Source organism: Eulemur rufifrons, chromosome 6, assembly GCF_041146395.1.
Source record: "Eulemur rufifrons isolate Redbay chromosome 6, OSU_ERuf_1, whole genome shotgun sequence".
Classification (NCBI taxonomy): domain Eukaryota; kingdom Metazoa; phylum Chordata; class Mammalia; order Primates; family Lemuridae; genus Eulemur; species Eulemur rufifrons.
In genome coordinates this window covers 4009075-4023664 of record NC_090988.1, presented here as the reverse complement: position 1 = coordinate 4023664, position 14590 = coordinate 4009075, and the positions used below count along the sequence as shown (strand labels likewise).

The 14590-nt window shown below is 46.6% G+C and overlaps 1 protein-coding gene across 2 annotated transcripts in view; it reads left to right on the top strand.

The window, feature by feature from the left end:
- Positions 1-1684: 1684 nt before the first annotated feature.
- DCPS (decapping enzyme, scavenger) overlaps positions 1685-14590 on the top strand; it is a 41593-nt gene continuing 28687 nt past the window's right edge. Inside the window, exons 1-2 of one of the 2 annotated variants that reach the window (XM_069470706.1) lie at positions 1685-1891; positions 3145-3319. In XM_069470706.1, coding sequence (XP_069326807.1) covers positions 1685-1891; positions 3145-3319 — 382 coding nt within the window. Of the gene's footprint in view, positions 1906-3137; positions 3320-14590 lie in introns of both variants that reach the window. The other variant, XM_069470705.1, reaches the window with a different exon arrangement.

The window sequence follows — 14590 nt, the reverse complement described above, 5'->3', positions numbered from 1 at the left end:
CTCATCTTTTACTAGATTCATTCCTTTGCATTTCATCTTTTCGGTTGCTACAGTAAAAGTTTTTTGTTTTTTATTTTTGAGATAAGGTCTTGCTCTGTTGCCTGGGCTAGAGTGCTGTGGCGTCAGCCTAGCTCACAGCAACCTCCAACTCCTGAGCTCAAGCAATTCTCCTGCCTCAGCCACCTACAGGCGCACACCACCACGCCTAGCTAATTTTTTCTACTTTTAGTAGAGACAAGGTCTCGCTTTTGCTGAGGCTGGTCTCGAACTTCTGAGCTCAAGTGATCCTCCCGCCTTGGCCTCGCAGAGTGTTAGGATTACAGGCTTGAGCCACCCACTGCGCCTGGTCTGTTCCACACTTTTATTTGCACTGCACTCATTGCACCGTCCCCGAAAGCCTTCTGAATCATCTGAATAGTTTCTTTGGAGGAATGTTCAAGCTTAATGCAAAACTTAATGCAGATTCAGTTGCTCTACTCAGTCATTTTGAGTGTGACAGCCACACAGCACACATGCTCACTCAGTGGTGTCTAGCGCCCCACTGACTAGTACAGTGAAGGTGTCATTGTTCACACAGGTGCATTCCAGTTCACTTTCCTTGGCTGCCAGGTTACAATGATGTCACGCAAACGGCTGTTATATTAACAACGGCTGGATACTTTCTGGACAGACCTTATATGTTTCTGGTAGAAATAGTCCAAAAATCAAACTGTCATTAACACATAATACCCTTTGTTATTGACAAAAAAACTGACAAAACTCCATCTTGTTGCTAATATTGAAAATTGCAAAAAATGTCCCGAACCTATTAGATCTGTCTGAAAAAATAAAACACTGGCAAAAATAATGTATGGCTGACTAAAACTTGATGTAAGTATCAAATCTTGACAAAATTTAGATCTGTCAATACCAAGGAAAACCCAGCTACCCAGAAACAATGGCAACAACAAAAAAAAACTTAACAAAAGCAGAAATCACAAGTAAAAATTTTATATGGCCAAAAAAAGAAAAGAAACCCTGACAGATGAATCATATTGCAAATCACACCACCCACAGCACGCAGGGTGGAAATACAGGCAAGTCGGATACGGAGGAGGTGGAAGCTTCCAGCCGGGAAGAAAAGTAGTAGGTGATGGAAATGTTATCTCTGGCTCTGTTCGCTTACCTTTCTTTTCAGCAAAAAGTGTTTATAATGAAAAAAATTGATCACAGTGAAAATTTCTGTAAAATAACGAAAACAGGAGTACAATGGAAAAGGTTTAAGTGCTCGCTATAAAAAAAAGATCGCCCAAAGAATAAAATGGGCTCACAAATTAGTTTCAGAAACACTCCTTCCAGGATAACTAGTCAACGCTGGTGTAACCGTGATTAAAACGTCAGTATTCAAACGAGGCGTCCAGCACCCACACACCCGGCGGGGCTGGCGGCCCCTCTGCGCTGCGCACCCGCCTCTCGCCCGCCGCTTCAGGGACTCGCCGCCTTCTTTCGTCCCCTCTGGCGGGCCAGCGCCTCGGGGCCCGGGCGGTAACCCGGACGACAAGCGCCCCCTGCAGGTCAGCGGCCCCGGGTCCCGAGGAGCGCTCACAGCCGGCAGGAGCGGGCGCGCGAAGCACGCCGGGAGGCAGCGCGGCGGCCGGGGGCGGGGCGCCGGCCTGGCGCGCAGGCGCTCTCCTGCTCGGACAGAATGGCGGATGTGGCGCCTCAACCCAGCAAGAGGAAGCGCGAGCAGCAAGAGGACGCGGAGGCGGCGGAGACCCCCGGCACAGAGGAGAGAGGAACTGGCGTTGGGAATGGTACCTCTGCCCGTGTCCGCCTACCGTTCTCCGGCTTTAGAGTGCAAAAAGTGCTGAGGGAGTCTGCGCGGGACAAAGTCATCTTCCTGCACGGGAAGGTACCACTAGGTGACACCGGGGGGGGACGCGGGGAGGAGTGAACCAGTCATCTCCTTGAGGGCGAATTTCTGCGGATCTCACCTGGAAAATACCAGTCACATTACTCGAGGGAGGCGGGGTGCACCACTAGAACGCATGGGGAGGGGTAAGAGGCGACAAGATTGCCCATGGTATTAAGGGAATAAACATCTAAGTCTAATTTTTCTAATTTTTCCTTCACTAGAAATGTCTGCTAATAATTGTAGAATGTATTGCAGATCACAAACCACGTGTTAAATTCTCCAAGCCATTCATCGTCATTCATTCAACACGTAAAGGGGCTAGAACCTGGTAAATGTTGTTGGATTCCCTGCTTGTCCCTGTCCCTGGAAACGACATAGAGACTGCAGAAATTATGATCCCCGCTTTACACGACTTTAGCCCTAGCAGGAGACAGTGTATTAAGTTGTTAATTCAGTTCCACACATGCGCTTTCATGTATGCCAGGCTCTGATCTAGGTGTGGGGATGTGGAGATGAGAGTTACCATCCCCAATCTTCAAGACTGCAAAATATCTCTGGGGGAGACAGACTGGCTCTAATACCATGCGCTCAGCTCTCTGGCAGGGGCCGAGGAGAGATGAAGACCATCCCAGGCACTAGTGGGGGGGCCTAACCAGGGCCGGTCTGGAGCTTTCCCAGGCTAGGAGCAGGAACTCTCACCTTTGGGAAGGTAGGGGGGGACCTGGGCCTAGGCCTCCATGTTTCTCTTTGTGTCTCTTGTTTTTTACAAGATTCTGTCTGGTTTTCTCAGCCCCACCTGTCTTCAGTGTGCAGCATCTGCTGAGGTTGTTAGCCATGAGAGCCTTCCAACAGGAGTTAGTTGGGAGTCTCAGATTCTAGTTTCTGTTTCAGCACTGAACATGTGACCTTGGGCAAGTCACTTAATATCTCAAGACCTCAGGTTTTTCATCTTTTCTTCTAAAATGGGGAGAATTTGATGGAAATCTTGTAAACCTAAAATAAAAGACAGCTGAGAAGCTTAGGATCTTTTGGAAGAAAAGTGTGAGAAAGGCCACAAGGATTTGGGTTGACGTGCCTTCTCTAAGAGAAGAAACATGAGTGCCATTAGCTAGACTTCCCCAGAGGGAAGACTGCAGTGGAGGAGATCCCAAGTGCTGAGATTTCAGAAGCACTGGGAGCCTCTGCCTTTGCTCTCTGGGCCTCACCTGTGGCTCTGCCCGTGAGCACACTGATGATGTCTCTGCCCACAGGTGAATGAGGCCTTGAGGGATGGGGATGGAGAGGATGCCATTGTCATCCTGGAGAAGACACCATTTCAGGTAGAGCAGGTGGCCCAGCTCCTGACTGGCAACCCTGAGCTCCATTTGCAGTTCTCCAATGATATCTACAGCACCTATCACCTGTTCCCTCCAAGACAACTGAATGGTGAGCAAATGGTGGCCATGGCGGCTGCATGTGGGGAGAATGGGACGGTAGGGGATTAGGGGGTGTAGTGACCAGACTCTCCATACAATAGTTCTCAATGAAGATGGGGGGATTTTTCCCGCAGGGGACATTTGGCAATCTCTGAAAACATTTTTGGTTAGAACTGGGGGTGGGGGTTGGGGAGAGGGCCCATGGGTGCTCCTGGCATCTAGTGGGTAGAGGCCAGGGATTCTGCTAAACTTCCTACGATGCACAGGACAGGCTTCCACAACAAAGACAGAGTGTCAAGGTTGAGAAACCTTGTTCTGGTGTAGTATGTTTTGGGAAGAGAGTGTGATTCATGGGATAGAATAATAGATTCATCTACTAATTGAATGAAAATAATTTTCAACACTTACTAAACTCTTACTGTTGTGCTAGCCACCATTCCAAGTACATATATTAACACATTTAATCCTCAAAACAGCCCTATTGTCAGGGACTTTACAGGTGAGGAAACACTGGCTAATTTTTTAAAAAAATGTAGGATTAGAGTCTTGCTGTGTTGCTAAGGCTGGTCTCATATTCCTGGCCTCAAGCAATCTCCCTGCCTGGGCCTCCCAAAGTGCTGGGATTATAGGCAGTGAATAGGAAATAGGTTTTGAAAGGTTAAGTAACGTGTCCAAAACCGCATAGCCAGTAGGTGACAGGAAAACTAAGGTCTTTCAGTAGACTGGGATCTTGCCCACCACTCTTATAGAGTATGGGCCAACCAGTGTGCTGGGTGCTGCAAAGATCAGTCACTTCCCTGAAGTTGCCTACTTTCTGGTGTTGGAGACCAATAGTGTGATCCAGGAAGGGGGACTTGAGAAGGGTAGGAACTCCTGGGTTAAAAGGCAGAGATTTATCTTTGATCCCAAGTATTTTCTAATTTATTAAAAAGAAGGAGAATATTCCATGCCAAAAACCAGGCATGGCATGTGTGTGTTTTCTCTGGATGGTTAGATTTTGTAGGCAGCTTTGCTGGAAACATGAGGGAGACTGATTGATCTTAAAGGTTCCTTGCAACCAGGAAATTCTGGGCTCTGTCACATCCTTTTGTCTTCTTGTTTGCCCTCCAGCATTTAAGAACAATTTAGCTTTACAGATATCCTGCTGCATGGTCTTTTGATAGATAGTCTTCCCTAAACCCCATGAAAGGGTGCTATTGTCCTTCAGAAATACATGTGAACACTTACTTGATGATGAGGCAAGCAAACCTTTCACAACTTAAAGCAAAACAGCCTGGCCCTCCATTGAAAGAGAGCCAGATTAATTGGTTCAAGTTGATGGAAATGGACAGCTGTATTTACTTTCTCAGGCGCTGACATTTAAGCAGATGTATTCCTCAACACAGGGTGGCAGAAGCGTGACAGAAGGCACTATAGCCAGACTCAGCTTGGGGTGGTCCCCAGACTGCAGGCTCTGGGGCTGTTTTTTTTTGCTGCCACACTCTTTCCCACACCTCCCCCAATCCCTCTATCCACCCTCCTCACCCTTGGCCAAAATTCAGAAGGTTCTGCTCTATAGGACACCCCTGTGGAATTCCCAGGCTTTCCTGTTTATTTTATGTCCCCAATACTTCTGTAGCACTACACACCAGTGCTGGTGGTCCCTGCCCTCTCTTTCTGTTTATGTTGTTTTGTTCAACAACTGAAAGAGACAGTCAGTTATTGGTTCACCACTGGTCCTTTTTCCCACTCAGAACCCCAAATGTCTCCAGAACCCCTTCCCCAGGACCAGCCCCAGTCACCCGGAAGCCTCAGAGGTTAGCTTATCTTTTCCTGCCTTCCTAGCCTGTGGTTGTCCCATGGCATCCGTCGGGGGTTGGTTCCAGGACCCCCTGCTGATACCAAAATCCACGGATGCTCGAGTTCCCTATATAAAATGTTGTGGTATTTGATATAACCTACACACATCCTCCTCCTGTATACAATAAATCATCTCTAGATTTACTACCTAAGTACAATGCAAGTGCTATGTTAATAGTTGTTATACTATATTGTTTGGGGAATAATGACAAGGAAAAAAATACCTGTACATGTTGCAGTATAGATGCAACCTCTGTCTTTTTCCCGAATATTTTTGGTCCATGGTTGGTTAAATCCACAGTTGCAGAACCCACAGATACAGAGGGCCAACTGTACATGCAGTGCCTTGCATTCTTACTTTCCCTACCCAAACCAGGCATGGCGATTTGGAAGTCACAACAGTTTGCTTAAGGGCCTGGTTCTTGTCTCTCCCTTTTTTAGCTAAACACCTGTCCCTGGATCATATTTTAAATCAGGGGTTGGCAAATTTTTTCTGTAAAGAACCAAAGAGTAAATATTGTAGGCTCTGTGAGGCACAAATGGTCTCTGTCTCCTTTTCTTCTCCATCTTCTCCCTTCTTCCTTCCTTCCCTGCTTCCTTATCCTCCTCTTCCTTCCTTCTCTCTCTTTTTTTTTTTTTTTTTTTAAGACAGAGTCTCGGCCGGGCGCGGTGGCTCACGCCTGTAATCCTAGCACTCTGGGAGGCCGAGGCGGGTGGATTGCTCAAGGTCAGGAGTTCGAGACCAGCCTGAGCGAGACCCCGTCTCTACTAAAAATAGAAAGACATTATATGGACACCTAAAAATCTATATAGAAAAAATTAGCCGGGCATAGTGGCGCATGCCTGTAGTCCCAGCTACTCGGGAGGCTGAGGCAGTAGGATCGCTTGAGCCCAGGAGTTTGAGGTTGCTGTGAGCTAAGCTGATGCCACGGCACTCACTCTAGCCTGGGCAACAAAGTGAGACTCTGTCTCAACAAAAAAAAAAAAAAAAAAAAAAGACAGAGTCTCACTCTGTTGCCCGGGCTAGAGTGAGTGCCGTGGCATCAGCCTAGCTCACAGCAACCTCCAACTCCTGGGCTCAAGCGATCCTCCTCCCTCAGCCTCCCGAATAGCTGGGACTACAGGCATGCGCCACCATGCCTGGCTAATTTTTTCTATATATATTTTTAGCTGTCCATATTAATTTCTTTATATTTTTAGTAGAGACGGGGCCTCGCTCTTGCTCAGGCTGGTCTCGAACTCCTGACCTCAAGCGATCCTCCTGCCTCGGCCTCCCAGAGTGCTAGGGTTACAGGTGTGAGCCACCGCGCCCGGCCTTTCATTCTCTTTTGTTTTCTTTCTCTCAGCCCCTGTGAAAATGAAAATATCACTCTTAGCTTGCTGGTTATACACACACAGGACATAAGCCACATTTGACCTGCTGGCCATAGTTTGTTAACCCCTGTTCCAGATTTTTTTTGCCATTCAAAGTGGGATCTGTGGGCCAGCAACATGGACACCAGCTGGAAGCTTGTGAGAAACAATCTCATGCCCCACTCCAGACTGCAGAATCAGAGCCTGCATTTTGGCAAAATATCCTGGTGAGCCATATGCACTGGGCTTCTAGAGGTACTGGACTTTAAAAATATACCATCTGTTTGCTGGTGACACCACCTTTATTTCTCCATCCTTGACCTCTCCAAGAACTCCAGGCTTGTACTGAAATAAACTTCTACTCCACATCTCCATTTGGAGGTCTCACTCAAAGGTGAAATTTGAGAATGTATTGAAAAGCACAAGGCTGGGCAGGGTGGTTCACACCCATAATCGCAGGACTTTGGAAGGCTAGTATGGAAGGATCACTGGAGGCTGGAGTTCGAGACCAGCTTGAGTAACGTATTGAGACACCATCTCTACCAAGAAACAAAATTAGCCAAATCTGGTAGTGTGCACCTGTAGTTCCAACTACTCAGGAGGCCCAGGAGTTCAAGACTATAATGAGTTATGATTGTGCCACTGACTCAAGCCTGGGTGTCAGAGCAAGACCCTGTCTCTAAAATAAAATAAAAACACTTAGCACATATTAAATAGTAGCTGCTTTATTATTCTGGTGTGCTGGGCACTATTCTAGGTACTATAACTTCAGAGATGAATAAGATGACATCCTTGCCCTCAGTCTTGTTTGGGGTAGGGGCACAAGTTATTATGAAAAGAGGGAGGTAAAAAGAGAAGGTTTGGCCAGTGCCTGGTTATAAGGGGCAGAGTTCCCTGAAGGTCGGAGCCATGTCGGACCCGTATTAGGTGCTCAATAAGTGAGTGCTGAAGAAGGAACCCACAGACTGACCCATCTGTAGATTGTGTTTCCTGTGGGCCGGGCTTTCCACAGCCACAGGGTGGCAGCGTTGCCAAAGTGTCCCTGTGGCCGCTCCGTGTCCTCTGCCGGCCGACCCAGCCAGGGCCTTCTCAGGACTCTTCTTTCTCACAATCACCAGCTCAACGCTGCCCCCCCCCCCCCCCCCCGCAAGGGGCCTTAAAGTGCAGGCCCTACAGCCTCAGCCCTCCATGCCCCTTGCACGGCTGCCCCTTGCGTGCTTCTGCTGTCCCTGGCTGTTTCTCCAGACCCCCTTCTCAGAATACTGCTTGCCTAGGGAGCTCCCACCTCGTTTCTGGGCTGGCTGCTCTCTAGGACACAGCAGAAGTCATGTGGTCATGTGATTTCTTCTGGTATTTCTTCAGCCACTGGCAAATTTCTTCTTTTCCAGTCTGAAGGTTTTGTAGCCTCCTCATTCATTTATCCCCTCCACATTCTCAGTTGACCACAAGAGGCTGCTCCTGTGAGCCACTCACGGTTCCTCACCCACGTGACATAATGGCGAGAGCATGAGCCTTGGGAGTCAGACGTGCCGGATTCTGTCCTGGTGCTAGCACTTTCCAGTGGTGTGCACGGGGGCAGTGTTGTACTGTCCTGAGTTTGAAGGCCGTGCAGGGGTTAAGAGCAGGCCTGGGTTGGAATCCTGGCTTTGCCATTTACTAACCGTGAGGACTTGGGATGTTTCTTTATCCATTTAACACATGTGAAGTGCCTGCTATGTGCCAGCTACTCTAGTGGACGCCGGGAACATGTTGGTGAATATAACAGATGCTGTCCCTGTCTTTGGAGCTCTAGTGGGGAAGGCAGACAGCAAACAGATGTCTGAGTGCCCACAAGTGGGAGAGGGGCTGCTCAGACCAGGGCTCCAGGCGGGCTCTCTGCAGCAGAGATGGCACCCACGCTGAGACCTGAAGGCTGGGAAGGAACCAGCCATGCTGAGAGCTGGTGACGGGTGTGGGGAGAATGTTCTGGGCTGAGGAAACAGCACATGTTCTAGGGGAGGGAAGAGGAACAGAAAGGAGGCCATTATGTTGGAGCATGGGGTAAGGTGGTGGCCAGGGTATGTGGCACAGGTAAGTTGAGGAAATAGCTTCAGCTATTTTCTCTGTTAGGTTAGTAACTGAACGTACCTCAATGGGACAGTTGTGAAATAGGTAAGGAAGTATTTTCTTTATTTATCTTTTTTTGAGACAGAGTCTTACTCTGTTGCCTGGGCTAGAGTGCTATGGCGTCAGTCTAGCTCACAGCAACCTCCAACTCCTGGTCTCAAGCGATCCTCCTGCCTCAGCCTCCCAAGTAGCTGGTACTACAGGCATGCGCCACCATGCCCGGCTAATTTTTTTTTCTATATATTTTTAGTTGTCCAGTTAATTTCTTTCTATTTTTTAGTAGAGATGGGGTCTCGCTCTTGCTCAGGCTGGTCTCGAACTCCTGACCTCAAGCGATCCTCATGCGTCGGCCTCCCAGAGTGCTAGGATTATAGGGGTGAGCCACCACGCCCGGCCAGGAAGTGTTTTACAACATTTTTTTTAGCCTCTGCCCACAGTGAGAGATACATTTCATATTATGATCCAATATGCATAAATGAATATACATGCATATGAGTGAAACAAAAGTTTCACAAAACAATGCTTACCCTTACGTTATGGGGTACTCTCTAGTATTTTCTATCTAATTCTAGTCTTACCTGTTTCCTTTTTTAAATGCTGGTCTTAACCCCCTAAATTGACTTCGTGGCCACGGTAACAGGTTAGGACCCATTGAGAGAAGGTATATAAATCAGTTAACACTGCAGCCAGCGTATAGTCTGTATCCAAAGTGTTACTGTTGTGTTGCCTATTATTGTTTTTCTACCTTTCAAATTATATGATCCTTAAATGGAACAATATATGTAACATGGAAAAGTGACTGGCCCTGCCCATGGGTAGATTTCCTTTCTTATTTCTGTTGCTGTGTGGCACATGTGAGGAACTAGTGGCCGGGCAGCTGGCACCTGAGCGCTTCCTTTGGCCTTCCAGGCCTGGCGGAGTCTGTGTCTCCTCCCTGTGGCCTATCAATGGAGCTCTTTCATTGAAGTCTGTTCCCTCTTACCTGGGGAAGAAGTGGGGAGACAGTAGGGAGAGGGGTGTGACTCAGAAATCCAGGCTGCCTCTAAAAAGGCCAATTGTTTTCTCCAATGTAAAGCAGGAGGTAGAATCTCAGGTTCTGAAGAGGAGATGGCATCTGCGTGTGAGTGAGGCCAAGGTGGGGAGCAGAGGGGTGGGATCCTGGGAATCACATCTGGTTGCAGAGAACTCCTAGTACTTTAGCTACAGGCCAGGGTTTTCTGCCCTGTGTTCCTTGCAGAGACAAAATCCAGACCTCCTGATGGAGGTGTGAGGACTAGTTTGGAAGGAGCATTTTAAAAAACTAGCCATTCCCTGAAGAGTTTTCCTGGCAGCATTGTTAAAGATAGAACAAACTAGAAACAGTCAACAGCAGAATAGATAGATAAACTGAAGTGTATTTCTGCTACCTCTCTTAAGATGGCAGTGAAAATTAACTACAGTTGCATGCATCGATGAACGATGAATCTCACCATGTCTAGCAAGAAAAGCAAGACACAGAGTACACAGTGTGATTCCAGTGATACAGAGTTGAAACACAAGCAGAACTAAACAATATACTGCGTAGGGATGCATACATACACCATAAGACTATGAAGATAAACAAGAAATGATTAACTCTCAAATCAGGAAGGTGATTATCCCTCATGAGGGCAGGGCAGAGAAATTCTAGTTTTGTTCTGTTTCTTGAACTATGTGTTCTGTGCATGTATATTCTTTTTATTTTATTTTAGGTCTTTTTTTTTTTTTTTTTTTTTTTTTTTTGAGATAGAGTCTCATCCTATTGCCCAGGCTAGAGTACACTGGCCCAATCATAGCTCACTGTAGCCTTGAACTCCTGGGCTCACGCGATCCTCCCTCTTTGGCCTCCTAAAGTGCTAGGATTACAGGCGTGACCATGTCTGGCCTGATTTTAGGTTCTTTAAGTGGTACATATTTTATATACACACCACCTTGTCTTATATGTACAGTGTGTTTCCTAATTGAAAGTTAAGACAAACTGGCAAGTCCTTAGGTGGACTTAGAATATTCTCTCATGAATTTGCAGGGCTTCGTCCTCATTCTCAAGTTTGGTTTTTAGTTACTGTTGCTGAAAGTGAAGGTGTTCAGTTTCAGCCTCCTACTTCTGGGTTTTGGGGATTATCAGACTTTCATTTTTAAGTGCATCCTCTTCTCTGGGGTGGGGGCATGGCTGAGCCAGACCCTTTTCTCCCCAGCATTTGGTGGGGGTGTCAACTCCAGGATGATGCCAGCCGTGGCAGAATAGGGCAGTGTAGGCAGGACCTGCAGCAACTGGAAGAGAACCAGGCAGTCGGGTACCAGGCTCTGTACCCGACTCTGTACCCAACTAGTCTCTGTCACAGACTGGCACAGGCCCCTGACCCATTCCCCGAGGGGCAGCCTTCCCGTTGCAGCTGAGCTGAGGGACAAGAGTTCTCTGGACAGTGAACAACAGGGAATGCCTTGCCAGCTAGGTCTCAGCCAGGACACCGCCAGAATGACATGGCTGTCTAACATGAGAAATACTGCAGGCTTGTGGCCAGCAGGCAATACCAGAGAAAGTCACTGAATTGCTGAGACTCAGTTTCCCTGAATGGAAAATGAGGAGTCGGGCTGGGCGCGGTGGCTTACGCCTGTAATCCTAGCACTCTGGGAGGCCAAGGCAGGAGGATCTCTTGAGGTCAGGAGTTTGAAACCAGCCTGAGCAAGAGCGAGACCCTGTCTCTACTAAAAGCAGAAAAAATGAGCCAGGCATGGTGGCATGGCCCTGTAGTCCCAGCTACTAGGGAGGCTGAGGCAGGATTGCTTAAGCCCAGGAGTTTGAGGTTGCTGTGAGCTAGGCTGACGCCACGGCACTCTAGCCCAGTCAACAGAGTAAGACTCTGTCTCAAAGAAAAAAAGAAAGAAAGAAAAATGAGGAATCAAATAGCTGGCTAGCCTACCTCAGGAGGTTTCTTTATCTTATGAGATCATGGGATCATTTATCTCAGGTTAGAATGGAGATATAATAAAATCTCAGGTTTTATTAGTAAATGGCTCTTAACTAGAACTGTTCATCAGAATTCCTTAATGAGCTTTGTCAAATACAGAATCTGGACCTACAGAATTAGAGTCCCTGAGGTCAGGCCAGGGCATTTATCAAGGTCATACAATCACGTGGTCAAATAGTCAAATAGCAACGAAAGGCTTATAATGGACAGGAACAGGCTCCTGTACCCCTCTGTGCTACTCTGGCCCTGCTTCCCAGAATAGCCGTTATTAGGCACATTTCTGGGATTAGTGCTTCTGGTGGTTTCCTCCAGACGCTTAAGTGAATAACATGCTTATACAACTCTTTCTTAATTTACCAAATTTCAATATTATCAATTCTCTACAGTGAAAGTATACTTCCATCTCCCTCACTCTCCTCTCCTCCCAATTTTTAATGTTTATATATCTTTTTATTGCCTTGAGAATCCTAAATACGGGACATTGTCAGTGCCTCCAGCCTTTCCCCTGACCTCTTCTGTTCTTCACCGTCTCCCAACTACTGTCAGCTGTGCTTTTGTTGCGCATTGTCACAGTCTGTGCTGTGCATAAGTATAATGAAGTCTTTTATGCTTTGTAAGTCAATTCTAAGTTAAACCAGTAAGCGGTGTTTACATGATGGAGGCCATATTAATATTTGCAGCATGCTCAAGCAGAGTACTAGGATTTTAGTTCCTTTTCCACCTGCCCAGCGTATAATCTCCTTGCCTCCCAAAAGAGTGCTTCTGCTGTCTCGGTCAAGTGGATTTTCTTTGCTTACATTCTAGCAATCCCTCCAAATCATGCTGCGTTTTAGTTTGTTTCATATCTGAATCATTATTTTATCAGCTTTTACTTTTTCGTGGAGATTTTGGGTGCCTCGTTTTTTATTGTGGTTAAAAGAATAGTGTACCTTTACTCTTTGTTCTTGAAATTATCCAGCCACTTAGTTTGATAATTCATTATGTGACATCTCCTTCCTTGTGGATAACATTGTTTCCAGAAAGCTCTTTCTTGCTTCTCCAGTCTGGATAAGTGATTGTTTAGGCATGCTGTGTGTAGCTTTCAACCTGAGACTTCATTTCACAACTTTTCTGGGTTAAATCCACTGTTTTCTGAATTCTATGTCTTTTTTTTTTTTTCCTCCGTGTTTTACTCTCTTGATTAGCTAAAGCACATTCTTAAGCACTTTCTCAGAATAGTGGAAGGAAACTTTGAATCCTTTTTTTTTTTTTTTTGTCTCTCACTTTTGATTGATAGTTTAACTGAATGTAGAATTTAAATTTATTTACCTTCAAACATTAAAAGCATTGATCTGTTGATGTAAAGCATCTGTCGTTGCTAGTAAGTTATCTGATGTCAGTTTGATTCTCATTTCCTTGTAGGTAACTTGGGATTTTTTTGTTTTTGCTTTATTTTCTTCTTTGGAGGCGTACAGTATGTTCTCTTCATCTTTGGTGTTCTGTAACTTTGTGGGGCTGTGTCTAGGCTGGGTTTTTTTCCCCTTATTCAGTGCTCTGGATACTCTTGGGCCCTTTCAATTTAAAGTCTTGTGGCATTCTTCTGTTCTAAACATTTTTTTCCCGTTATCTCTTTGGTAAGTTCCTTCCCTCTATTTCCTTTATTTCCTCTTGCTGGAAATCCTATTAGTTGTTAGATTTCCTAGGTTGATCCTATGTGCCTCTCTGTTCTCTCACTTTTTCCATCTGTGTCTTTTCTTCTACAGTCTGGAAGATTGTCTTCACTTTGTCTTCCACACCTCCTAGTGATAGTGTTCATTTGGCAGTCATATTTTTAATTCTTCTCTCTCTGGTTCTCTGATGATTTCATCCTCATAGCATTTTGCTCTTGTTTTACAGAACCCAAATGGGGTTGACTCTCTCTGACACACTAGTTGAAATTGTTAAAATTATCTCCTAGCTGCCAAATTATTCCATTTCCTCTGGGATCTGGTTCCAGTTCTTTATCTTGGTCATTCTTTTTCAGGCTCTGGTTTTGGCTCAATGTCTAGGGATTCATGTTAGCTCATTCATATTTAAAAATGAGGCACCAGGCCAATATTCCAGGGAGCTGATGTAGGTTTTGTCCCCTGTCGCATTGGTAGGTCTGTTTCCACCATGGGCCTCTCTGGAATGGGTAGCTGCTACGGTGCCGTATGGATGGAGTGTGGCTTTGACTGGCAAGTTTTGTGTAAGGTGTGCGGTTTGGCGGCCGGGGGGCACCACACCTACCCTCCCTCCCAAACAAGGAATAACATTCGATATAGAGACCCTGTGTGGCCTGCAAAGCCTAACATAGTCAGTGTCTGGCTTTTCACAGAAAACTTTGCCAACCCTGCTCTAGTCCGTTGGCTTAATGCTTTGGGAGGCTGCCATTAAGTGCCTGCCGCTGGGTTGAAGGTATGACAGTGGCTGGAGCCAACCAGTGCAGCTGTTCTGTAGACACCCCTTAAGTTGATCCCAGTTTTCAGCCTCATTTCCCCTCCTGTCCTCTGCAACCTGTTAGCTGGAGCAAGCGTCCCTCCTGGGTCCCTGTGGCAAGCCTGGCGATGCCCTCCATGGGAGCCATTGTGTGCTCGAGGCTGCAGCCTCCTCCAACATCGTCTCATCCTCTTACACACTGCCTTCTGCTTCCTAACTTTGAGGAATGAATTGTTGTCTCTCATTCGCTGCTTCCTCCCCCTCCTGTTCTCAGCACTGTCATGGCTTTATTTCTTTTTGTACTTCATTACTGCCATTGCTGTAGTTTTGCAATGGTCTGGGAGCCTCCGCTAAATAGAAGAAGGGCACCTTCCACATGTCTCGATGTGCTGGGGGAGGCCTCTATGGGTGTCGGGAGCTAAGACCACAGAGGAGTTGCCCCATTGCAGCTATGCCAGATAGAGCTGGTGTTTGAGACAGAGACTTTAGTTCCTGCCAAACTCTTGTGCATAGAGAGCTTCCTGGATGCTCATGCACAGTGGGTGCAGGTGTGAATCAGA